We start from the raw sequence: 24,955 nt of genomic DNA on the forward strand, positions 1-24,955 counted from the left end.
ATTTTCACAATATCCTATTTGTCTTACGCATCAACCCAGCTCAGGATGAGAGGAACTACACAAGGCCATGAATGCCTCATGTTAAGGATGGGTGGGGGGGAGGGGGTCATCTTAGAGGCTGGCTATCACATGTGAAATGAGATAGGGCATATAAAGTATTCAGAGCCATGCCTGGCATGTGATGTATCCTCAGTAAACATTAACCATCCCTAACAAGTGTCCTGCTTTGTTCTAGCCATGTAGGATCTGCATAGCAACCACTTTCATTTAACCATTTGACAGATATTTAATTGAGGAGCTCAGTGTGCCAAGCACTGTTCTAGGAGCTGGAGAGACAGTTACGAACAAAGTATAGCCCCTGGCCTTATGTAACTCACACACACAACAGAGATAGAATGTCACTCCTTGGTGACTCAGATGTGGCCCCTGATAGAGCCCTCTCATACCTGTGAGCCCATCCTGGCATCATAGGCAGGTGGAACTTAGACCCATTTTATTCCTGGGTTGGGGTCAAACAAGCTGAAATGAGCTCTGAGTCCCCAAGGAGTCAGTATTTCTCCAAATACAGAAGTTTTCCAAATCAGATGCTCAGTAGCATCACCCAGGGAGCTTGTTAAAATACACAACCCAAGGTGGCCTGACTCACAGGTCAGGAGAGTTTAGAGATCTGCCTTGTAAACAAGCACCCCAAGCCTTGCAAACTGGCCAACCCCATCTGAGACTCTGTTCTGCAGGCTTCAGAGGTACAGGGGAGGGCTGGCCCACTCTTACAAAGTCTCCAAGTCCAGTCTCAAAAGCAAGGCAAGGCTTAGTTACATGGAGAGGAGAGGTACAGGCTGGGGCCCAGAGACACCAAGCAATTTGTCCAGGAACACACAACCTACAGGGTCAGTTTTATGTACACAGTGGTCAACTTCTTTAATCAAGTATATCTCGTGTTGTCTATTAAAATAAATAAGTGAATAAAAAGGCATAAATCACTTTCAGCTCCTTCCATCAAGAGGGAGAATCTGTTTTCCCACCCCCTGAATCTGGCTGTGTGACATGCTTTGGCCAATGGGACATTTGGTGGTGTAACACCAGCACAGCTCGCACATTGGCATCTGTCTTCTCTTGTGGCTTTTTTTTTTTTTTTCCTCTTGTGGCTTTTTGAAAAAAAAGACCAAGACCCAAGACCACCCAAGACCACCATGTGAAGGGGCAGGGGTTAAGCCTCTTGGAGGCCGAGACCTTTTGGAACAGAGCTGAGGCTCTGAGCCCATCCTTAGAGCCTGCTGCCTGACAGACAGACGACACACAGCCAGCAGCAAGCCTGGGCACCGACCTGGCTGCGGCTGCCCGCGACCCTGGGAGTGAGCCCGTGGCACCCAGCCCACTCGGCCCACCCCGAGAATCAGGGACCATGAAGTTTTGGTGTTTGTCATGCAGCAAAGACTGCTACAGCCTCGTCACCGGAAGAGAGATGTTTCCTCCTCTCACTTAGGGCAAATTTTCCTAAGTTGTGGTAATTAACACTACCTGCCCAACAGGACAAACTCCAAATTGCAAAACCTCACCCAGGGAGCTTCACGTCTTGCTCAGTAAAATCCAGTGTGGAGGGCACCTGGGTGGCTCCGTAGTTGATCATCTCCCTTCGGCTCAGGGTGTGATCCCGGGTTCCTGGGATCGAGTCCTGCATCAGGCTCCCCGCAGGAAGCCTGCTTCTCCCTCTGCCTATGTCTCTGCCTCTCTCTATGTGTCTCTCATGAATAAATAAATAAAATCTTAAAAACAAAACAAAACAAAAAAAACCAGTGTGAATCTGTCGGTCCTCTTCTATCTCATAGCTAAGGCTCCTAGCTAAAGGAACCAGGGCCTCAAGGTGCCTGTGTTAGGGCTGAGAGGGGTGGAGGGTCCCCAGGTCTCCGAGGCCCCAGCCCAGAAGGGATCTCCCGCAGAGGGCACTCCTGCACACACTCCATTGGTCAGAACTACTCATGTGACTGTACAGGAGGGCCGAGCAGGTAGGGGAGGACCTGGAATATTTGATGACGCCCACTTTAGCCTTGAAGAACTTACCACAGATGTAATTAGTTTCTTCAGTTGTGTGGTTACCTGTTCAACGTCTGGCTCAGCTATTGGACTGAGACCTTGAACAGAGGCATCACGTCTGTGTCCATCTGGCACGACGCCCAGCCCGCAGCCATCATTCATAAAAGGGGTAGAATTGCTAAAATAAGTAAATAATTGGGCAGGCCACAATATTATCTTTTGTGTTTAGGTACCAGTTATACAGAAAACTGCCAATTAAATCTCCTATAGTCCCTCACTTGCAGTAATATGTATTACATTTAATATTGTAAAACTTTTATGATGATCATTATATGAATATAAAGAGAACATGAAAGGTCCCACTAATTGCATCAGGGATGTGGCCACAGGCATTACTTGGTCGAGAATGGATTTTGCATTTTTATGTGCCAGTTTTCATTTTTTTAAAGATTTTATTTATTATTTATTGATTTATTTGCAAGCACAAGCAGAGTGAGTGGCAGAGGGAGAGGGAGAAGCAGATTCCTTGCTGGGCAGGGAACCCAATTCGGGGCTCCATCCCAGGACCCTGGGATCATAACCTGAGCCAAAGGCAGCAACTTATCAGACTGAGCCACCCAGGTGCCCCTTATGTGCCAGTTTTCATGAGGCAGCCTCTGAGCAGCCCTATCAAAAGTCCCCACTTCAAGGCAAAACCAGGTGAGCCTTTTTCTCTGTTGTGTGGTCTTGGATGAGCCTTCTCTCTAAACCACATTTTTCTTACCTGTAAAATGACAACCGCATTCATAGGGTTAGTGTGAGAATTAAATGCGTTCCTCTGTGTAATGTAGATAAAAGGTTGGCACAGTACCTGCCACTTGGCACCCCCATTTTTTAAAAGATTTTATTTATTTATTCATGAGAGAAACAGAGAGAGAGAGAGAGAGAGAGAGAGAGAGGCAGAGACACAGGCAGAGGGAGAAGCAGGTTCCATGCAAGGAGCCCGACATGGGACTTGATCCCGGGTCTCCAGGATCACACCCTGGGCTGAAGGCGGTGCTAAACCGCTGAGCCACCTGGGCTGCCTGGCACCCCCATTTTATATGAGTTTGTCTCCCTTCCCTATACTCTGCTGGTACTGGGGAGGACACTCAGCTTGTGAGGAATGGGACCTGTTAATTTGTGTGGTTCCAACTGTCTGTTGGAAGCTGAGAGGGAAAAGAAGAAAACTTGAGGCCCTGTCCCCGGCAATCTTGGGTGCATAGAGAGAAGGCTGACTTGTCCCTATCAGTTAGCTTTTGCTGTGTAACAAAACACCCCGAAACTCACTAGCTTAAAACAAGATCACTTTACTTAGCTCATGGTCCTGTGTCAAGTCTTCTGGTTGTGGCCAGCCTGATCTGTGCATTTGCAGACTGGTGGCTGGATGGTCTAGCATGGTCTCCCTCATGTGTCTGCAGCCAGCAGGTTATTGATCAGGACACTTCAGTTCTTCTTGGGCTTTCTACCACTGCCTCCTCCCAGAATTTGACTTTGCTCAGGTGACTGCCCCTTCCACATGGAGCATGAGCCTCAAGAGGGCCACACCCACCTGCGGCTGGAGGGTTGGCATGGCTAATTAGGGTTTCTGTTACTTGCAGCCAAAAAGGACCCTAACAGAAACACTACTGCCTCCAGAAGGAACAGAGGGAGCACGCAAGACCCCCCGGGCTGCAGGGAATCTGTTCTCGCGAACTACTCAGCGGAGGTGGAGACATAAGCCTCTGGCCTCACCACGGGGCAGGGAAAACTAAGAAGAGATGGGGAGGAGAGACTAGAAGAAATGTCCAAGAGACATTAAAATATCTCGTAATTCCTTTATTAGGCACAAGGTAAAAATATATTCTTACGGCAAAAAAAAACCTATAGTGTTGATCCAAAACCCAGAATAGAGCTTGGGACTTTCCAGGAGGTCAGGGGGAAGACCCTGCCTCCTCTGTCCCCCAACTATGGTGCTCAGGCTAGAGGTGGAGAGCCATGGAGCCTCCTCCCAAATTACTCCTTGAGTTAGATGAGGACCAGCCTCATAGTTTGAACTGGTGAGCTGCCAGCCTGAATCCTTGGCTTGGGCCTGAACAGAGAAGACAGAGCTGCTGGGAGCACGATTGCTAGACCTGGGCACTGGAGAACTGACCTGAGTTGCAAGGGGGAGGCCTGGAGCCTTTGGCACAGGGATTGTGAGAGGGACCGTCCCAGGTCAGAAGTCATGACCTGGGATGCATGGAAAGGTGTTGTGAACTCTGTGAGCAGTTTTCTCTTCCGTTCACTGTGTTCTCAGTACCCAGAACACAGTTTGGCACCCAATGAGCTCCCTAGAAGGGGTTTGTTAAATGCAGAAGCCTGTGTATACAGGTGTGAGGAACCACACAGGTGTGCATGCAGCACACTCCACACATGCTTCTTCCTTTCTCCCTTCTAGAAGGCACTAAGGTTTGGCTCAGTGCAAAAAACAAAACAAGGCAGGAGAGAGCTTGGAGATACCCCAAACTCGGTCCACTGTTTGCGGCCGAGAGTCTAGGCCTACCTAGCCATATAGACCCGCTTCTCCTTCTCCCTCCTCTTCCTCGGCCTCCTCTAACCCTGGCCCTTCGGGGACCACCTGGTCAGCCTCCCAGAGGTGGGATCGGGGTGGAGCTGAGGGGATCGGGTCCTCTCGCAGCCAAGGGTGCAGCAGGATGCCCGCGGCTGTGAGCCGCTCAGCTGGCTCCCGTCGCAGGAGGCAGCGGACCAGGCAGCGCGCGGGAGCGGAGAGGCCCTCAGGCAGGGCAAAGGCACCGCGGCGGATCTTGCCAAAGAGCAGGACAGGCTCTGAGTCCTGGAAGGGGTAGTGGCCCGCCAGCATGGTGAAGAGCGCCACGCCCAGGCTCCAGACATCGGCGGCCTTGCCCGAGTACGAGGCCCTGGAGCTGAGGATCTCGGGCCCCACGTAGGCTGGGCACGCGTGCTTGTCCCACAGGGAGTCGTCGGGCCCGGTCAGCACACAGGCGTCCTCCAGGTTCTCCAGCACCAGCTTTGTCCTGTGGCAGGTGGAGACAGAGGGGTCAGCTCTCATGGGGACTCCCATGCCGCCACCCCTCACTATCACCCCCTTTAAAAAATATATTTTAGGGATCCCTGGGTGGCGCAGCGGTTTGGCGCCTGCCTTTGGCCCAGGGCGCGATCCTGGAGACCCGGGATCGAATCCCATGTCGGGCTCCCGGTGCATGGAGCCTGCTTCTCCCCCTGCCTATGTCTCTGCCTCTCTCTCTCTCTCTGTGACTATCATAAACAAATAAAAATTAAAAAAAAAAATAAATAAAAAATATATTTTATTTATTTATTCATGAGGGACACAGAGAGAGGCGGAGACACAGGCAGAGGGAGAAGCAGGCTCCCCGCAGGGAACCCGATGCGGGACTCGATCCCGGGACCCTGAGATCACGGCCTGAGCCGAAGGCAGGTGCTCAACCAGAGACACCCGGGTGTCCCCACACTATCACCCTTAATGGCACCCGGTTTCTGAGCGCTGGCTGGCATTTGGCAGAATTGAGTGGTTGATTAATCACATTTTACCCATTTTACCAGGCTCAGAGGTATTAAGTCATTTCTCAAGGCCACAGAGCAATTCAGTTTGAACTAGGACTCTGAGAGGAGCCCATTTCCAATAGTCCCTTGGGGAGGGGACGAGCGGGCCAAGAACACTAAGCCTCTCCTTAACCAGAGGCAAACAGGATCCAAGCAGGTAATAAAGTGAGAGAAATAGAAGTGGAGACCATGTCAAACACCTCAACACAAACCCTGCCTGAAAGGGCACGGCTCACAACATTACAGTGGATATTATGGGGTGTCCCCTGGGTACCTGACCCAGAGCCAAACTCATTACCTGGTGTGTCTCATTTCGTCCTCACAGTCCGTCTCACAGCCCCAGCTCTCACCTACTAAGCGCCATGGCTGTGAACCTCTCACCGTTCCCAAAGCCCCACGTTCCCATTTTTCCCCAAGAGAAGCCAGAAATCAGATTTTAATGAAAAATCCCACTTTTCAAACGTTGGCAGCCAATTTCAATCAAAAACAAATGAACAGGGCAGCCAAGGCGGCTCAGCGGTTTAGCGCCACCTACAGCCCAAGGCGTGATCCTGGGGACCTGGGATGGGGTCCTGGGTCGGGCTCCCTGCATGGAGCCTGCTTCAACCTCGGCCTGTATTTCTGCCTCTCTCGCTTTCTCTCATGAATAAATGAATAAAATCTTTAAAAAAAACCCACCAACAACAAATGAACATGTAAATGAGGCAAGAAAAAAAAAAGTGTGTGTAACCCACTTGCAACTTCCACTTTAAACAATTTCCACAGAGCACTCTGAGTTACTTTATTTATTTATTGATTGATTTTTAAATTTTTATTTATTTACGATAGTCACAGAGAGAGAGAGAGGGAGAGAGGGAGAGAGGCAGAGACACAGGCAGAGGGAGAAGCAGGCTCCATGCACCGGGAGCCCGATGTGGGATTCGATCCCGGTTCTCCAGGATCGCGCCCTGGGCCAAAGGCAGGCGCCAAACCACTGCGCCACCCAGGGATCCCCTCTGGGTTACTTTAATAATAAACATTGTTACCAATGCCACTTTTTAAAAAATTACCACTGCTATTAAGATTATTCTATGACACCATTTCCTGGGTGTCCGCTGGCATTTCACAAACATTGACCAGTCCTGTGAATCATAGCTCTGGGTATTTTACAGATGAAAAAAATCAAGGCTCAGGCAGGTGAAGCCATTGTTCAAGACCAAAGAGCAGATAAAAATGTAGAACCAAGATTCAAAGCCAGGTCTGACTCCACCAGCCCTCTTCTATAAACAGTGCTTCGCAAACTATTGCCTTAAAAAGACAAAGAAGCACTTTTTCAAAAAAAAAAAAAAAAAAAAAAGAAGCACTTTTTCACCTTGGCAGGCCTGTGGGTAATGAAACTTGCCCTAAGTTCAAAATTATTTGAAGCTGTGTATTAGCTTAAAAATCATTACAAAATTTACATTCTACTTCTTACTAAAGGATGTTCCTTATAGAATAAAATGTAGAAGGAAATAGAAAATCACCCTTAGGCAAGCATTACAGTAGTAACTGCTACAGGCAAGGTGGATGCCCTGTGAAATCCGTGGGTAAGTTTGAGGAGAAACAGTATTTATACTCATGGCCTTGAAGTACCTGCCCAAGGTATGTATGTGTGTATGTATGTATTTTTTAAAATTTTAAAAAAGATTTTATTTAGTTTGACAGAGAGAGAGAGAGAGAGACCACAAGCAGGGGGAGTAGCAGGCAGAGGGAGAGGGAGAAGCAGTCTCCCCGCTGAACAGGGAGCCAGATGTGGGGCTTAATCCTAGGACCCTGTGATCATGACCAGAGCCTAAGGCAGATGCTTAACTGACTGAGCCACTCAGGCGCCCCAAAAGGTAAATACTTTTTATTTATTTATTAAAGATTTTACTTACTTATTCATGAAAGACACAGAGAGAGAGGCAGAGACATAGGCAGAGGGAGAAGCAGGCCCCATTGCAGGGAGCCCAATGTGGGACTCGATCCCGGGATGGGGTGATCACGTTCTGAGCCAAAGGCAGATGCTCAACCACTGAGCCACCCAAACGTCCCAATACCTTTTAATTACAAAGGGTAGGGACACCTGGGTGGATCCGCGGTTGAGTGCCTGCCTGCCTGGGATGGCTCAGGGCGTGGTCCTGGGATCAGGGATCAAGTCCCACATCAGGTTCCTGCGTGGAGCCTGCTTCTTCCTCTGCCTGTGTCTCTGCCTCTCTCTCTCTCTCTCTGTGTCTCTCATTGAATAAATAAATAAAATCTTTTAAAAATTTAAATATTAAATATTTAATTGATTAATTAATTAATTTTTATTCATTAAAATTAATTGAAGTTAATTAATTTAATTAATATTAAAATATTAAATGATCAATGACTCGATCCAGGGTCTCCAAGATCATGCCCTGGGCTGAAGGAGGCACTAAACCACTGAGCCACCCAGGCTGCCCAAATAAAATCTTTTTAAAAAAATTACAAAGGGTAAATTAGGAATGTTACAGTAGAGAAACATGGCAGAAACCACCTTAACCAAATGACTGAGGTTAACATCACAGTACTATGTATCACCACGTGTCTCCTGACAAGGCGTGCTGAGAGGGGCCTATCACTCTTGTAGTACTCTTCTTTTTTTTTTTAAGATTTTATTTATTTGAGAGAGAGAGCGCATGTGTGAGTGGGGGCAGGGAGAGGGACAGAATCTCAAGCAGACTCAGCACAGAGCCCCACATAGGGCTCCATGCAGGACTCGATCTCATGACCCTGAGATCATAACCTGAGCTGAAACCAAGAGTCGGATGCTTAACCAACTGAGCCACCCAGGTGCCCCAATTTCTTAGTTTTGATAGTTGTTCTGTGGCTATGTGAGAAGGTAACATTAAGGGAAGCAGGTGAAGGAGATATGGAAACTCTTTGCACTATTTTTGAAACTTTTCTGAAAGTCTAAAAGTATTTCAAAAAGTTTAAAATGTGCAATGGGGGGTGGTGCCTGGCTGGCTCAGTTGGAAGAGCATGCGACTCTTGATCCCGAGGTCATAAGTTTGAGCCTGATTATTGGGGGTAGAGATTACTTAAAAAAAAAAAATCCATTAAAAAATGTGCAATGGGGTTGCCCTCCTTCCCCCACACAAAAAATCTTGAAATGCAACCCATGCTCCTGATGGACATTCATGTGGACCTGATAGGCTAGCTGTGCTCCCTGATGCCCCCTGCACACCCCCAGGGTGTGGGGGAGGGGAAAGAACACCAGCTCTCCTTCTGCTCTCTCCCTCCAAAAATCACTGATTCTGTTTCACAGAAAAAGTTCCCAGGTGAGGAACCTTAGGGCCTGTGGTGGCTTGTTGTCTGTGACCATGACATCCTGAAAACATCTTGACAATGCAGCCCTTGCCCTTACCAATGGGGAAACAGGTCCAGAGACCCTAGGTCACCCAGAGTCAGCAGGTAAGTCCAGCCAGGCCTCCCACTTCTTAGGGTGGATCAGGACCTCTCTGGAGTCACATCTGGGCTCTGCTATTTATTTAGCTGTGGAATCTTGGGTGTTGCTTGATGCTCTGGGCCTGTTTCCTCACCTGGCCTATGGGAACAATAATAGTGCCTCCCTTATATTTGTAAGGATCCTGGCAGAGTCAGACACTGTAGCCAAGCTCTTCATCACTGTCAGCTACTATGACTGTCACAAAGGCCATGCTCCAGCCCGGGGGCTTTCATTAGGCGGGAGCCAACCTGTCCCTGGGTACCAGGCAGAGGTGCTAGTCCCGGCTTCTCCGTTCTGTGTGTATGTAAGTCACTTTGCCTTCGTGGGCCTCAGTTTCCCCATCATGGCCCATCTCCTCAGGATGTCTGTGATGAGGGTCTCTGGGACCACACTCACCTCTGGTGGTCGGTGAAGACGAAGCGCCGCAGCTTGAGATCGCGCAGGACCAGGCCGTGCTGGTGGCAGTGCGCCAGGGCCGCGGCCATCTGGCGGAAGAGCGCGGCGGCTTCGGGCTCCGGGAGGCGGCGGCGGCGGCGCACCAGGCTGTGCATGTCCCCGTGGGGCCGCGGGAAAAAGGTGTAGAGGTGGCGGGGACCCGCCACGACGTCGGCGGGCCGGGCCACGTGTCCTTGCGGGGGCAGTCGGGAGTAGGGCTCCAGCACGGCCAGGGCCTCGCCGACCGGGTACACCTGTGGGCGGGGCACGCGTGAGCGCAGGTGCTGACAGGTGACAGGTGGCAGGTGGAGGCCGGGCTGGCCTGGGAACCAGTGGCAGCCAAGGGCTTAGGCCCTACTGCTGCGGGGCCCTCCAGCAGCCAGCCACTCCACCCCAGCGGGGCTGAGAGGCCAGGCAGCCAGGCAGTGGCAGGCTCACGCCCGACTCCATGCTCCATTGTCTGCGCTCTCCCCTGCAACCTCACATGGCCTTAACCTTCAGATAACTGGGAAATAGTAGGCAACGCAAACGAAAATAACCCCCAAGGCCGGGGCAATCCAGGAGAGCAGAGAGCGCACAAGTCACTTTATCACGGTCCCCACAGCTCCCATTCTCTGGGATTCACTGCCTGCCCGCCCTCTCATTCACTGTACACGCAGGCACTGCACGGCGGCCTGGGCCAGCGCCAGGGATCCAACCGGACTGCCAGCCATGGTCCCTGCCCTCCTGATGTCCAGAGTCCCATACAGTCTTGCAAAGGAAGCAAGAAGGATGATGGAATAGAGAATATGTTGAAAGGGGCATGCACATATTTGAAAAGGTGTGGTCTAGGGGATCCCTGGGTGGCTCAGCGGTTTAGCGCCTGCCTTCCGCCCACAGCGTAATCCTGAAGTCCTGGGATCGAGTCCCACATCAGGCTACCTGCATGGAGCCTGCTTCTCTGCCTCTCTCTCTTTCTGTATCTCTCATGAATAAATAAATTAAATCTTAAAAAAAAAAAAAAAAGAAAAGAAAAGGTGTGGTCTAAAAGGGATTCTGGGAAAGTGACCTAAATGATGCCATGGGATAAGCTTTCCAGGTGGGAGACCTGGGCAGTGCAAAGACCCTGAAGCAAAAAAGAGCTTGAGCTGTTCTAGAAGACCAGCCCAAGATCATTTCAGCTAGAGTAGGGTAAAGGTGGGAAGAGGGGCAGTGGTGAGTAGGGTGAGGTTGTTGGAAAATGTGCTAGGGCCTTTATGGACATCAGATAGAAAACTCGTCACAGCCCCTGAAAGGTGTGTTCTGTTTTACTGGTGGTGAAACTGATGTTGAGAGGATGGTCCTTTGTTGGAAGCCATACAAGGGATCAGAGGCAGAGTTGGGATACTCAGTTTGTCTGTTTTTAAACCCTTCCCATGTTATTCTGGCTATGCCACACAGAAAACAAATAAATAAGGCATATACATCTTTAATACATGAAAAAAAAATGTAAGCACGTCTTTAAAAAAACAAATAGTTGGGTGGCATGGGAAAAAGAATCCAAAACATAGAGACTACTTTCCTTTTTTTTTTTTTAAATAATAAATTTATTTTTTATTGGTCAGAGACTACTTTCTTTTTTAAGTCAAGGCAAGCACATTCTTGCTCTGTATATTTGCCCTTGCCCGTCCTGCTTCCTGGGTGCTCTCCCCTAGGTACCCAGGGGGCTGGCTCCCCCAGCTCACACAAGTCACTGCTCAAATGTCACCTCCTTGGAGAGTTCTTCCTGCACTAAAATCACCTGCTCTCCCATGGTCCCTGTCCCCCTCTCTCCCAGCTCCTAGCTTTCTCTCCAAAGCACTTATGGCCACCTGGCACAGGATCACCCTTCCTTTGTGCAATATTTTACTTATTCCTGTGGTTACTGTCCATGTCCTCCACTAGCACATCAGCTCGATGAGAGCAGAACTCTATTTTGGAACCACGGCATGGTGGATGGCACATAGGGTGCTCAATGAAGGTTCGCTGAATGAATGAATGGGTGGTAATCTACAGACAGGATAATGATCCTTCTACACACTGACCAGAAAAGGTGATGTGGAAATGGCAGGTCAGCCCCACAGCTCACACTAGCATGGGGACAAGCACATCTCAGATCTCCCTAAATGTTTCTGAATAACTGGGGCTATGAGAAAGCATGGCGCTTCTGGTTTGAGCCTGCTTTGGTCACGCCATTCAGCACGGATGCCTCTCCCAATAGGAACAGAATAAAACCTGTAATGTTGCAGGGGTTCCTTAGAGCACTTGGGGCAGAGCCCTGGGGACCTGCATCAGGCAGCCCAGAGCCCAGGTAAAGCTGATGGCTGGACCGTACATCTGCCTCTATCACCTTGCCCACTGCAACCCACATCCAGCAGGAAGAACCAGCTGCCACTGCTCCCTAGATGGAAGCTTAGGTCTACTTCCTTCTCTGCCATTCCCAAGGGGACCCAGGCCTCCTCCTTCCCTTCCCTAGTGTATCTGGGTCTTTTGTATCTTCCTTGCCCTGCCCACCAGAAGCCAAGCTGTCCTGCTTGTGTCTGAAACACATGCCCTAGCACGGGGCCACAGCCCTGAGCTGTCTCACCTCTGACACCCCCTGGCTCTGGGACCACAGTTTTCTGAGCCTCAGTGTCCTCTTTCTACAAAATGGGCCTAATAATAGTAACTATTGTAGAGCCTGTGTGAAGATGAGAAGAGATTATGAACACTAAACCATCAACATAGTACCTGGTGCACAGTAAATACCTGTTTTTTTGTTTGTTTTTTAGTAAATACCTGTTATTATAGTTCTTTACCTCTGTCTTTTTAGGCTATGACCTGCCAACGTCCTATGGGCCTGCCCTGCCCATCTCCTAATTTCTGACAGGAACCCTGGATTTGCCCTAGGAGCCAAGCCCGATACTAAGTGATTTGGTGCTTGGCTCTCCCCTCTTGACCTCAGTCTTTCCATCTGCCAGATGGTCACAGGGTAGGCCCAATGACCTCCAGGGTCCCAGGCATTCTGATGTCTACTCCACCTCACCCTTACCTAGTGTGAATATCTTCAGGGGCTCCCCGCAGTCCAGTGTGAGCTCCTCTCTCATGCTTTCACAACCAGTGGCTGCCAGCCCTCATCTCCTGCCCCTCTCTGCTCTGGCCATGGTGAAGTCCTTTGAATCCTCTGATGCCCCATACTCTTGCTCCTCCAGGCTGCCTCCCCTGCCTGGACCTCCATTCCCCTACTTCTCCCTGGCTAACTCCTGCTCATCCTTTTCTAACATCCCCCTTGAATACATTGGAGGCTCCTGCTCTGTGCTCCCCTGGCCCCTAAGCACCACCCCTGGGGCATGTGTCATACTCTAGGGCCTAAGCTGTGAACTCCTCCAGGGCTGGTAATGTTGGGTTTACCTCTCTGGTCTCAGCCTAGCCCAGGGCCTGGCAGAGAGCTGGGGGCTCACTGGCTGCTTCCTCAATAAACACAGGAACAAAGTAACTTACGGACCCCTCGGCCCTGACAATCCTCTGGAGCCATGGCCCATTCCAGGCCACTGGGATACTAGGGGAGAGCGACCGCAGGGGACTTACCTTGCAGGTGTACTCAGTGCCTGTGGGGCAGTGCAAGGCCCGGTAGGCACGGCCACCTTCCTCGGGCTCCAGGAGGATGTAGGGCCCAAGCCGGGAGGCAGTGGTCACGGGGAGGGCCCGGGCCGGAGCAGGTGGAGGGCTCAGGGGTGGCGGGCAGGGGGGCAGCTTGGACTGGGGCCCACTTCCAGCTGGTTTCCGGGTGGGACACTCAGTGTCTAGCTCATTGTCCAACTTGAACCGCTTTCTCCTGGAGGGGGCACCCGCAGCAGCAGCCAGGGGGGTGGCTCGCATCTACAAAAAAGGGGAAAAAGCACTGAAGGGAAGCTGTTTGGTGGCCCTACTCTTCCCTCGCTGTCATGGGGGGTGACTTGGCAGTGTGCATTAAACCAACAAATGCACTCCTTGACTGAGTTTCCCAGGTCTGGGAATTTATCCTCCAATTAAAATGCTCACCAAAAAAATTAAACACCCAAAAGGCTGTTCAGGAGAGTCTTATATCTTATAGCAAAAGGCGGGAAACACCCCCAAGTGGCCAGCAGTAGGGGGCTGGTAAAATATGGTATAGCCACACGACAGACTACTATACAGCTCTGGAAGGGGACAGGAAGCTCTGTACACACCCATATAATGATGCAGGCATAGTCACCCCGGGCCCACATGATACAATCAACTGAACATCCATCATTAGGGAACTGGTTAAATAAATTACATGTTTCATCCGTTATATGAAACAATTGTACCATTTAAGATTGAGAAGACTTTTATTTATTTATTTATTTAATAATCTTTATACTCAACATGGGGCTCGAACTCACGACCCCAAGATCAAGTCACGTGCTCCTACAACTGAGCCAGCTAGGCACTCCAAAATTGAGACAACTCTTCGGGAGCACCTCTCTGGCTCGAGCATAGGATTCTTGATCCCAGGGCTGGGAGTTCAAGCCCCATGCTGGGTATACTTAAAAAAAGAGAGAAAAAGAAAAACTCTTTATGTGCTAACTGGAAAGATCTCCTAAGTGAACTGTTAAATGAAAACAAAAACAACAAAAAAGAAGAAACAAAGTGGAGAGATGGACTTAGTGGTGGTGAGAGGGAAGAAGAGGGACTTTGCACTCCAGCAAAGCGTCACACAAAGGCAGGCCCGGTGGCTTGGCGGCTTAGCGGTTTGGCGCCACCTTCAGTCCAGGGTGTGATCCTAGAGGCCCGGGATCAAGTCCCTATATGGAGCCTGTGTCTCTCTGTCTCTCTCTTTTCCTCTCTCTGTTTCTAATGAATAAATAAAATCTTAAAAAAAAAAAAAAAAAAAAAAGTGTCACAAGGACACTTGCTCCTAGTGCAAGGAGCTAGGACCTGTGACTGGGAGGGAGGGAGAGAGGGATGATGAATGAATGACATATGTACTGAATGTATATATAAATGTAAGCTCTAGAATGAATATATTGTCCAAAGAACAAAGCAAACTGCTAAACAATATACCTGGACATGATCTTATTCTTGTAAAAAAAAAAACCCACCAGCATTAAAAAAAAAAAATCTTCATATTTGCATGTATGTAGATATGTAAATGTACAGGACAAATTCTGGAATGACCCATACTAAACTGGCCACAGTAGCTCCTGGCCTTCTGGGAGGACTCCAACAGAGGAAAGGATTTGGTAGGGAGGCAAGGGAATTTTCAGTTTCAGTAGTTTAAAATAAAGATTCTGCATTAATTTATTGCTGAGTATTTCAAAAAAGAGTGTATTTTTTTTTTCAAATGTGAATTTTACTATTGCCTGATGGCCCAAGAGTGATCAGAATCACAGGTCAATGTGCAGAGTTAGTCCATAGACAGCTAGGTTTCACCATCAGGTAAGAAGTAAGGCAAGCAGGGGGAGGCCTCTCAAAGGCCCCAATTCATTCAACTACGGCGGAAGCCATCAGCAGGGCAGCTGTGTAACTGTGTATGCGGTGGATGGAGGAGACTGCAATGGCAGTCAGGGCAGAGAAGTTCTCTCTAGGACCCATCTGCCTACCCATTCAGGATCCAGATGAGGGACAAGGAGCCCAGGTATAAGACATTAGCAGGATATAGACTTCAGCCCAGTTAAAGACTTTCCCAAAGGTCGGGGGCAGAAAACATCTCTCAGAGACCATTCTCAAACTGAGGGCCACGTACTCCCAAAATCCCAAAAGCATGGGATGCCTTGGGAAGGATACTCCACATTGAGTGAAAGGCCATAATCCCAATGTGGTAAGAATGAAACAGCAGGTGGCTGTAGTCAGATATTCTTGTAGTCAGATATTCCTAATCCTGGCTCAGACTTTTCCCAGCTGGGTAGCTCTGGGCAAGTCCTGCAGTCTTCCCCAGCCTCAGTGCCCTCATCTGTAAAGAGGGAGCAGGATGCAAAGTCCATATGATTTTTTGCGATGATGAAATAAAAGCACAAATAATTTAGTGACCCTGTTGCAGGGTGGGTGTCAGTAAATGATCACCACTATCAGCCCATTGCTACTACTATTCATAGCCGGAGGTCCTTCAGTGCTCTCCTTGGGACTGTGGCTGGGGCGGCTCTCCTGTGGCCACATCAGCACACCAGGCTGCTTGGCCATATCCATGCCTCAGAGGTGAGTGGGGCTTGGGATAAGCTCCATGGGGCAGGTGGAGTTACTGTAACTGAGCAAGGGACTTTGCAGACCACACTGCAGGACTAGAATCTCCACTGTAGGATGGAGCAGCCCCCAATATCTACCTCTTGCTGTTCCCTGACACCTCTAGGGGAACCAGGGCAGGTCATACCAAGCACACACTCACAGAACCCAGAGCAGACAGGTGTACACACACCTCTCAAACGCACAGGTTGTCCAAGCCAGCCAGCTGAGACACCACATTAAGGGCAGAGGGGAGCATGCACATCGTTAAGGACACGCATCTCGTCCTCTGTGGACAAGCGTGCAGGCATACACACACACTCGCCGCGCACGGCGGACAGCAGTAAGGTCACAGGCAAGGTCTGACACGCGCCCCATCCCCCCACGGGCCCTCGCCCCGCCCTCCCCAGCCCGGCTCCTCCCGTGGGAGCGGAAGCGGCGGGCAGCGGGTGTCCTGAGGCCGAGGATTCAGCGGAAACGGAGCGGCGAGAGGCGAGAGGCGGAGAGGCTACGGAGGGAGGCCGGCCCCGGGGCTGCGAGAAGGGGCGGACCTGGGCCCCAGCCCCGCACACCGGGGGTCCGCAGGCGCGAACCGCACACGCGCGCAGTACAACCCGCAACCCGCGGCCGCAGCGCCAGGTGCGCACCTGCGGCCGACGCTCCGTGCGCTCCGGGGTCCCGCACCCGCGCGCGGCGGCCTCGCTCCACTCGCCCTGCACCCACCCCAGGACACCCCAGCGCGGCCCCAGCGTGTCCCCCGCTCAGCGGACACCTGCCACCAGGTGCGCAGCCCTCCCCACCGCCCGCACCGTCCGCCGGGACACATCCCCCCAACCCCGCAGGCTCACTCTACAGTGACACAGACCCTGCAGAGTCCCCAGCGACGCCCACGGGCCCCTCACACACGCCTTCCCCCGCCCCACACTCGCCTTTCGGGGCGACACTCCCACGTCTCCGCCCCGCCACCCTCAGCCCCCGGGAGACCGCCGCCGCCACCCTCGCGGGTGCGCCCCTCCCGCCCGCTCCCGGCCCCTCTCGGGCCCCGCTGGGTACCTCTACCGGGCGTGCGGCGGGGTCCGGGGCCGCCCGGGCTCTCCCACGTGGCGGGGGGCCCGCTGCGACGCGACTGAGCTCGGGCCCCGGCCCCCGGCAGCCGGACACGTGCGGAGCCGCCCGCGCTTCCGCCGCCAGTGTCTCCCGGCGCCCGCGACGGCCCCGGCCCCGGCCCGGGTGATGCAAACCTGGGCTAATCGGCCGCCGCCTGATGCGCTCAGGCCCGGGATTGCACCATCCCCGGGAGCCCCGCCCCCGCGCGCCCCGCCCCGCCCCTCTCGCCTTACCCGGCCTCCAGGGGTGCCTGGGCTCCGCCTCCTCCCCCCACCGGCCCCGCGCAGACCACCCCCGCTGCCTCTCCCTATCACTTTGGAAAGAGCTTTTCTGAGCCTCAGTTTACCCGTACGTGAAATGAGGGAGAACATCCTTCCATCTCAGGATGCAGAGGAGAAAAAGAGCAAACTGTGACAGTTCCCGGGTGCTTTCCTGTTTATAAAGAACCTTCCCACCATTGCTTGATTAACCTTTAGGAGGACCCTGGGCAGGCAGAAAGCTCTGCTCCCCCCATCCTACAGTGAGGCCCAGCGCTGGGAAAGCAGCCCTGGAGCTTTGCAAAGACTGCAGACTTAGGAGCTGACTCAGGACTCAGAAGAACTAGTGTGGTCCCTTGGGGAGAAGACCTGAGCTGGGGCAGGCCTCACAAGGTTCTTTGGAGAGAGGCGGTGCAGCCTCATGGTAAAGAGCCAGTGCCCTAGAACCAGCCTGCCTAAGAGTGCACCCCTAGCTTTCCACAGATGCACTGTGCAACCTCAGGAAAGCTACTTCAAACCCTGTTGGAGCTGAAGTTCCTCCTCTGTAAAATGGGTTTATAGGAGTATTCACTTCATAAGGTTTTCACTGGGAGAAAATGCTTAGAACTATGTGGTAGGCACGTCCTAAGTGCTCAATGAATAGAATGAGGCTCAGAGGGGAAGGCACCCATAACAGGATTTGCACCCTAAGCCAAGGAGGCGCTGGGGCCACTTACTGTTTGGCAAGCCAAATCCTTGTGCAGCCCCAGAGTCCAGCACCTTTCTTGGAAATCCCTTTTAGGTCTTGATGTCTGAATGTACCAGTGTAAAAAAATACTCCTCCAGGCAGAGACTGGATGAATGGTGGGTGGAGTTACCTTTGTTTCTCAGGTTCCAGAACCCCAGGGATCAGCTCACCTGTGTCTAAGGACCTTCAGGGTGCACCAGGGTGTTCTGGGATCTCATTTAACCCTGGAGACTCCCCTGCCAGGGAGGGACTAATGAAATCATTTTCTATGCCAGGACACCTAGAGTCAAGTGGAAAATCCCACAGCAGTAAGGGACAAGGAAAGGTGGAGTTGGTTATTTTTTGAGCTTCTCTATGAAGCCAGCACTGTACCGGGTTTGCTCATACATTCATAACTTTGTTCATGCTGTGTCAGACCCTGTTCTAAATGCTGGGGACTCTAAATGCAGTGACAAGATTGGCCAATCCCTGCCCTCACAGATTTTTTTTTTAAGATTTTATTTATTTATTCATGAGAGACACACACACAGAGAGAGAGAGAGAGAGAGAGGCAGAGACATAGGCAGAGGGAGAGGCAGACTCCTCACAGGGAGTCTGATGCAGGACCAGATTCGGGACCCCGGGATCAAGCTCTGAGCTGAAGGCAGACCCTCAACCACTGAACCACCCAGGCATCCCTTAGCCCTCACAGATCTTATAAATCAGTGGGAAGACAGACCATTATGAAGAAAACAAAATAAATAACCCAGATCACTTAAAATTGATGTCATGTAGTTTCTTGAATAAAGAAATAGGACAGGTTTGAATAGGATAGATTTGCCCTCTCTCAGATATGACTGAGGAGTGTCTGTTTTCATGAGGGTTCATCAGAAAGGTGATGTTTAAACTTAAATCTTAAGGAAGAGATGGGTGAAAAGTGCAAAGATCTGAGGGGACAGAGAAAAAGTAAGTGCAAAGGCCCGAGGCACTTAAGGAACAATGAGATAGGCACTATGACCTCTGTTCTACAGATGAGTGAATGGAAGGGGCTTACCCAAAAGCACCCAGCTTGTAGTATGAAGCAGATCTGAGATTTGTTGGGGCAGCTAACTCCAGCAGCTGCACTGTCCAGGGACATTTTACAATCTTTGCAACCCAGCAGCCTTCACCCAGACGAGTGGATATGACCTCTGGAAGGAACTGCACCCAGGGCAGGGCCCTCCAGGTTTGGGAGGGACATTGTTGCAGCTGAGGATGTCAAATCCCAGTTCTCTAGACCAACAGAATATAAAATATAAGCTGCACATGTAGCTTCAAATTTTCTAGTCATGCATTAAAGAAAAACAAAAAAATTAATTTTTTTAAAGATTTCTTTATTTGAAAGAGAGAATGCATCCATGCATGAGGCGGGAGGGGGAGAGGGAGAGGGAGAGAGAAAAATCTCAAGCAGACTTCCCCACTGAGCCTGGAGCCCAACAGGGGGCTCCTATCTCATGACCCTGAGATCATGACCTGATCCGAAATCAAGAGTCGGACACTCAACTGACTGAGCTACCAGGCACCAGCAGGTGAAATTAATTTTAATAATATATTCTATCTAATCCAATATATCTAATATATTATCACTTCAACAAATAACAAAAAATTGTTAATGAGAGGATTTAATTTTTTTCAAACTAATGTATTCAAAATCTGGTATTTTATACTTAGTTTGTAAAGAAATCAGCATGGGAGCTACATTGTCTACGCTTAAAGTGAAATGTTGTTCTATCAAAACAATTAAATTGTGTTTAATGGATAAAATATTTTACCTGCTTAAAAATTCAAGTTCAATCGCATGAAAAAATTCAGTTTCCAGTCATACTAGCCATATTTTAAATGCTCCATAGCTTCATGTATTAAATGGTTACTAAATCGAGTAGCACAACCCTAGACCAAGAATTCCTGGCATGTGATCCAGGATGTATAGCACAGAAGTGAAAAGCCTGTTGGGTTTACAGCATAGATGCTAAATAGCCTTGAGCCTCGGTTTATGCATCCATAAAATGGGATTAATTATACCCTTCCTTGCACTTTAGTCCTAAGGATTAAATGCATTAAGGCATCCTTGAGGGCAGCCCCGGTGGCGCAGCGGTTTAGCGCCGCCTGCAGCCCAGGGCCTGATCCTGGAGACCCTGGATCAAGTCCCATGTCGGGCTCCCTGCATGGAGCCTGCTTCTCCCTGTGTCTCTGCCTCTCTGTCTCTATAAATAAATAAATAAAATCTTAAAAAAAAAAAAAAAAAGGCATCCTTGAGTCAGATCACTTTTCTTGGGTTCAAATCTTACCGCTTCCAAGTGATGAGATTTTAGGAATATCCCTTAAGCTCTCTGTGCCTCAGTTTCCTCATCTGTACAATGGAGATAATCATAGTGCCTACTTCATTGGTTTGTCCTGAGGATCCAATGGCTTAATATTTGTGAAGTACTTGGAATATAAATGCTATATAAATATTTGTTAAGAAGTAAAAAAATAAATGATGACCAACTCCCCTCTCCAATTAAACATAAAAATGTGCACTTTTCTTAGAGAGAGAATTTGGTTTTCATGAATTTCCTTCTCTCCAGGCTTAGAACATTCCACTAACTTGGTTTCTGAGCCAAGCAGGCTATGTTTCTATTTGCTGTGGTTCTGCTGGCCCTCAGCACTAGGGGAGGAACTCAGGCTGTGCTCCCAGGAAGGAGAGGCACGAGGGTCCGAGGACCAATGACAGCAGCTGCTTGTCTCCTTCCTTTCTCCCTGGCCTCACTGGTCCTGCCACACGCCTGAGTTTCCACTACTGGTGTCCTTCATCTTTCTACGTACTCCCCCACAGAAGTCGAACCATGCCTTGGAAAGAATTCTGGTTGGATTCCAGGTCTGGTTAAAGCCATCAGTTCTGGGATTTCTGGGTGGCGCAGCAGTTTGGCGCCTGCCTTTGGCCCAGGGCGCGATCCTGGAGACCCGGGATCGAGTCCCATGTCGGGCTCCCGGTGTATGGAGCCTGATTCTCCCTCTGCCTGTGTCTCTGCCTCTCTCCCTCTCTCTCTCTCTCTCTCTGTGACTATCGTAAATAAATAAATAAATAACTTAAAAAAAAAAAAGCCATCAGTCCTGTGAGATGGTCGGCAAGTCACCTCCCCTTTGGGAGCCCTACTGTTCTTCCTTGTAAAATAGGAAGAGAGAGTTGGATTAGGTCAGCGTTTTCCTAAATATAAAATGTACACCCATGGTAGGATGCCAGGTGGTTTGAAGGTCTCAAGACTATTAAATAATATTGAATCAGATCCTATTCCTCCAATTACTAGTAAGAAAATCTCATTTAATAGCTTCTATGTCTTTTTTTAAAAAGATTATTTATTATTTGAGAGAGAGGTGGGCCAGGAGGAGGGAGGAAAGGCAGACGGAGAGGGAGAGAGCTCTAAGAAAACTCTTCAGCGAACCCAGAGCCTGACACAGGACTAGACCTCACAACCCTGAGGTCAGAACCCAGAGATCACCACCCGAGCTGAAACCAAGGGGTGCTTAACGATTGTGCCACTCAGGTGCCCTAGCTTCTATGTCTTTAACACCTCACTTGATAAGGAGGAGAGAGCAGACTCAGCCCAGTGCCTTCAGCAAGAGATAGGATTTAGCTAGAATCTAAGAATCTTGTTTGGTCTCATTGTATTCAATGACTTGACTCCCCACTGAACAGCTGGGCTTGATCCCAAGACAAGGGGATCATGACCTGAGCTGAAGGCAGATGCTTAAACACTAAGCCACCTAGGTGCCCCATATTTCCCTAATTTTTTTTAAAAAGATTTTATTTATTTATTCATGAGAGACACAGAGAGAGAGACAGAGACACAGGCAGAGGGAGAATCAGGCTCCATGCAGGGACCCCAATGTGGGACTCGATCCCGAGACTCCAGGATCACGCCCTGAGCCAAAGGCAGGCGCCAAACCGCTGAGCCACCCAGCGATCCCCAAATTTCCCTGATTTTAAAAAAATGAACTGATTGAGGGATCCCTGTGTGGCTCAGTGGTTTAACGTCTGCCTTCAGCCCAGGGTGTGATCCTGGAGACCCCGGATCGAGTCCCATGTCGGGCTGCCTGCATGGAGCCTGCTTCTCCCTCTGCCTGTGTCTCTGCCTCTCTATCTCTGTCTCTCTGTGTCTCTCATAAATACATAAATAAAATCTTTTTTTAAAAAATGAGCTGATTGAAGGAAAAATACTACAGAACTAATAGGACAATTGGGTAAACAGATTTGGGCCAATGGATCTGGGAATGATAGTGGGTGATTCAAGAGTTACAGCCCTCGGCTCCAGCTCCTCTTGGGGAGCCCTTATGAGGCAACTGGGCACCTCCTTCTTCTCTGGGGCCTTCCAAGAGCTTTGCAGAAATCCTTCATCATCTGAATCTGGCTCAGGCTGGGCCCCAGGAGAGGCAGGAAGGCCAGTGTCCGGGGACAACATAGCCCAGGGGTGGCCCAGTGGCAGTCGCAGCCTTGCTGGGTGATCCAGCTCTGTCCTCTGAGTGTGGGAATGTGATTCTTTGCCCATGGATGGAGCATGGCCCTGTGTGGGTGCTTCCCTTACTTCATCATACTGCATCCTCAAACTTCCCCAAGTCCCTGTTCTCATGCTTGGAGGCAGATGAGGGAACAGGCTCGGACAATGACATCACTGGCTTAAGGAGTAAATGGGGACAGTGAGATTAGGAACCAGGCAGTCTGGCTCAAAGTCCAGGTGGTCTTTGTCTACTGCTCTGTGCCACCTCCTTGGCCTGTACCAGTTGTCTGACCCCGGGGTGGGGTGTGTGTGTGTCACTTAGTTAGTCTGAGACCCAGAACCCTCATGTATAAAATGGAATTGACATAGTATCCTCCAGACAGGATAGGAGTATTGAATATGGCACATCCCTACTGGGAACTGTTACTGGAGCAAATGGAGGGTTAACTGAGTTAATACAAAGTGCTCAGAGGAGTTCCTGGCATAGGATAAGCACTTGATGGTAAGTGGCTGACAGTTTCCACAAAGCTGAGGGTGTCACCGTTCCACCCCTTCCCACTGCAACATGCACCCTTGCTTGCTGAGAGGGTTGGAGAGGTAGGGGCACATTTCCTGGGCATCCCCCATGTGGCAGGCTGGGCCGTGTCCCTTTCAATTGCTTTCATCTGCAACCCTGACCAGTGAATTAAAGAGTGAATTTAGGCTCTTTCTCAACAAGTAAAAAAACCAGATGTCAAAGAGGAGAAGTAACCTGCCCAGAATCACACAGCCAGCCAGAGGGCTTTGAACCCAGGTCTGTGTGGTTCCAAAGCCCATGTCATTGGCTGTTTCAGAATCCTCCACTAGATGGATTGGAAGTTCCTGGGGAAGTCCCACGCCCTCCTCAAGGATGAGGGGTCCTCTCCCCAGCCTGTGGCGGGAGGACCCAGGGACCACTGGAGGAGAGCTGATTTCAGTTCTCACCTTGCTTTGCTGGCTCACAACTGGGTGACCTTGGGCAGCCACCAGTCCTCATAATTACTGGTTTGTGTGTGTTGAAGGTGGGGCTCTGCAAGCTTCCAGGGATTCTGATTCTCTCCCTTGCCTTCCCGCTGGGAGGAGGAGGAAGCCCTAGATCGGCCTGCTCCAATAATGGAGCTGTTGCTGAGTCATTGGATCCCTGCTCTGCCTGCCTGTCTGTCAGCCTGGCTCCTGCTGCTCCCAAAGCCATCAGGGCCCTGGAAGGAGAGGGATTATGTGTGTTTGATTCAGGCCACTGCCCAGCCCTTCTGTTTCTGGGAAAAGCTTGAGGAGTGGGGTGAAGAGTAGGAGGGGGTACTGAGGTGTTCAGCCAGCAGCCAGTTGCATCAGAAAGCCTTACGCAAGGTGCCCTCTTGAGTCAGGCACAGAGTCCTGCCCCAGAGCCCCTACCCCCACTCTGGTCCCCTGGGTGCCAGAACAAGGACTGCTAGGCTTTGTGGGGGACACTGAGCCAGGCCTGGGCCTCAGGGTCTGACCCAGGGAGGGTGAGGGGAAGGAGGAGAGGGTTTGGCACAGGTGCTACTTGTCTGTGTGGATGATGGAACTTTAGGCTAAAAGGGGTCCAGAGACAACCCACCCACCCTGTCCATCCCTGGAGAAAAAGAAGACTAGACCAGTGCCCTGGACATTGACTGAGCCCTGATCCTTGACTCTGGTCATACACTGAGCCTTATTCCAGACTTTGGGCTCTTAAGCTGAAAACTTGGACATAACCTGAGCCCCCATCACTGCTCATAGCTGGAGCTAAATCCTGACTCCAGCCCAAACCAAGCACTGCCTTGGTCACTGACTAGGCACCCACCTTTTCCCATTCTGACCCTTGACCTAAATTCCAATTCCAGCTCATGATTAAGTTACAATCCTGCAGACAGATTTGGCTCTAATCCTTTATTCCTGACCCCAGGCCCCAGAGCGACTCCAACTGGAGCCCTAGGCCTGGTCTCTCAAGGATCGAGAGAGTCGTCCTGAGGCATAGATATCATTGCTTGGCACTTGCTGGCCTCCCTCCTGGCAATCTTACCCTGTCCCGGGTTGCAGATGGCCAAAGGGCTGGATGGAGCTGGAAACCCCATGGAGCTATCCTCAGAGTGGCCCAAGACTATGACTCAGCAGGGTGGGGCCGGACATGGAGTCAGGCAGGGCCACTGGGGATGGGCTGGGGCAGGTGCGGTGTCAGTACAGGAAGAGAGGACAGTCTCCCTGAGGTTAGAGCTACAGGTGGGGTGTGGGGAGAATCCTGGGTCTGGAAATGGATGGTGCACGGGGCCAGCCAGGACCACTGAAGTAAAGCAGCCCAGCCCAAGTCTTGTCTACCTCCATCTACTCATTTATTGTCTTTTTCCATCCCTCATCCATTTCATTCTCTCAGAGCATCCTTTTTTCCCTTCATAACACACATTATAATTTGGAATTATGTATGTATTTAATTATATGTAATCATATATTAATATTAAATATATTAATTCTATATAATTGCATATATATTACATATCTACATCTGTCTCTCCCATGAAACCATAAGCTCCTTTAGGACAGGCACTTGCTGGTTTGGCTCACCAGTGTATGGTAAGTGCTCGGTAAATAGCAGCTGAATGGGTTAAATCCCTCCATCAATATAGTCATCCCTCATCCATCCATC

The 24,955-nt window shown here is 50.3% G+C and overlaps 1 protein-coding gene across 2 annotated transcripts; it reads right to left on the minus strand.

Annotated features, from left to right (window-relative positions):
* Positions 1-3,852: 3,852 nt before the first annotated feature.
* TRIB3 (tribbles pseudokinase 3) lies at positions 3,853-17,013 on the minus strand. 2 transcript variants are annotated; one of them, XM_077872593.1, is made up of 4 exons: positions 16,954-17,013; positions 13,082-13,372; positions 9,479-9,771; positions 3,853-5,066 (listed from the first exon to the last, which is right to left on the minus strand). In XM_077872593.1, exons 2-4 carry the CDS (start codon positions 13,370-13,372, stop codon positions 4,574-4,576), a joined length of 1,077 nt encoding a protein of 358 aa, XP_077728719.1. In that variant the 5' UTR covers positions 16,954-17,013; the 3' UTR covers positions 3,853-4,573. The 2 variants fall into 2 exon arrangements, with proteins under 2 accessions (XP_077728719.1, XP_077728717.1); XM_077872591.1 differs by lacking the exon at positions 16,954-17,013 and adding an exon at positions 16,766-16,942.
* Positions 17,014-24,955: the final 7,942 nt, after the last annotated feature.

The sequence above is a fragment of the Canis aureus genome, chromosome 26 (assembly GCF_053574225.1).
Source record: "Canis aureus isolate CA01 chromosome 26, VMU_Caureus_v.1.0, whole genome shotgun sequence".
Lineage (NCBI taxonomy): Eukaryota > Metazoa > Chordata > Mammalia > Carnivora > Canidae > Canis > Canis aureus.

Bases quoted from the DNA above. Each gene is read 5' to 3' on its own strand.
- TRIB3 (XM_077872593.1), bottom strand. From the start codon at position 13,372: ATGCGAGCCACCCCCCTGGCTGCTGCTGCGGGTGCCCCCTCCAGGAGA. The intron at 9,772-13,081 runs GTAAGTCCCCTG...CCCCGCCCACAG, and splicing joins GCACTGAGTACACCTGCAAG to GTGTACCCGGTCGGCGAGGC. The intron at 5,067-9,478 runs GTGAGTGTGGTC...CACCTGCCACAG, and splicing joins GTCTTCACCGACCACCAGAG to GACAAAGCTGGTGCTGGAGA.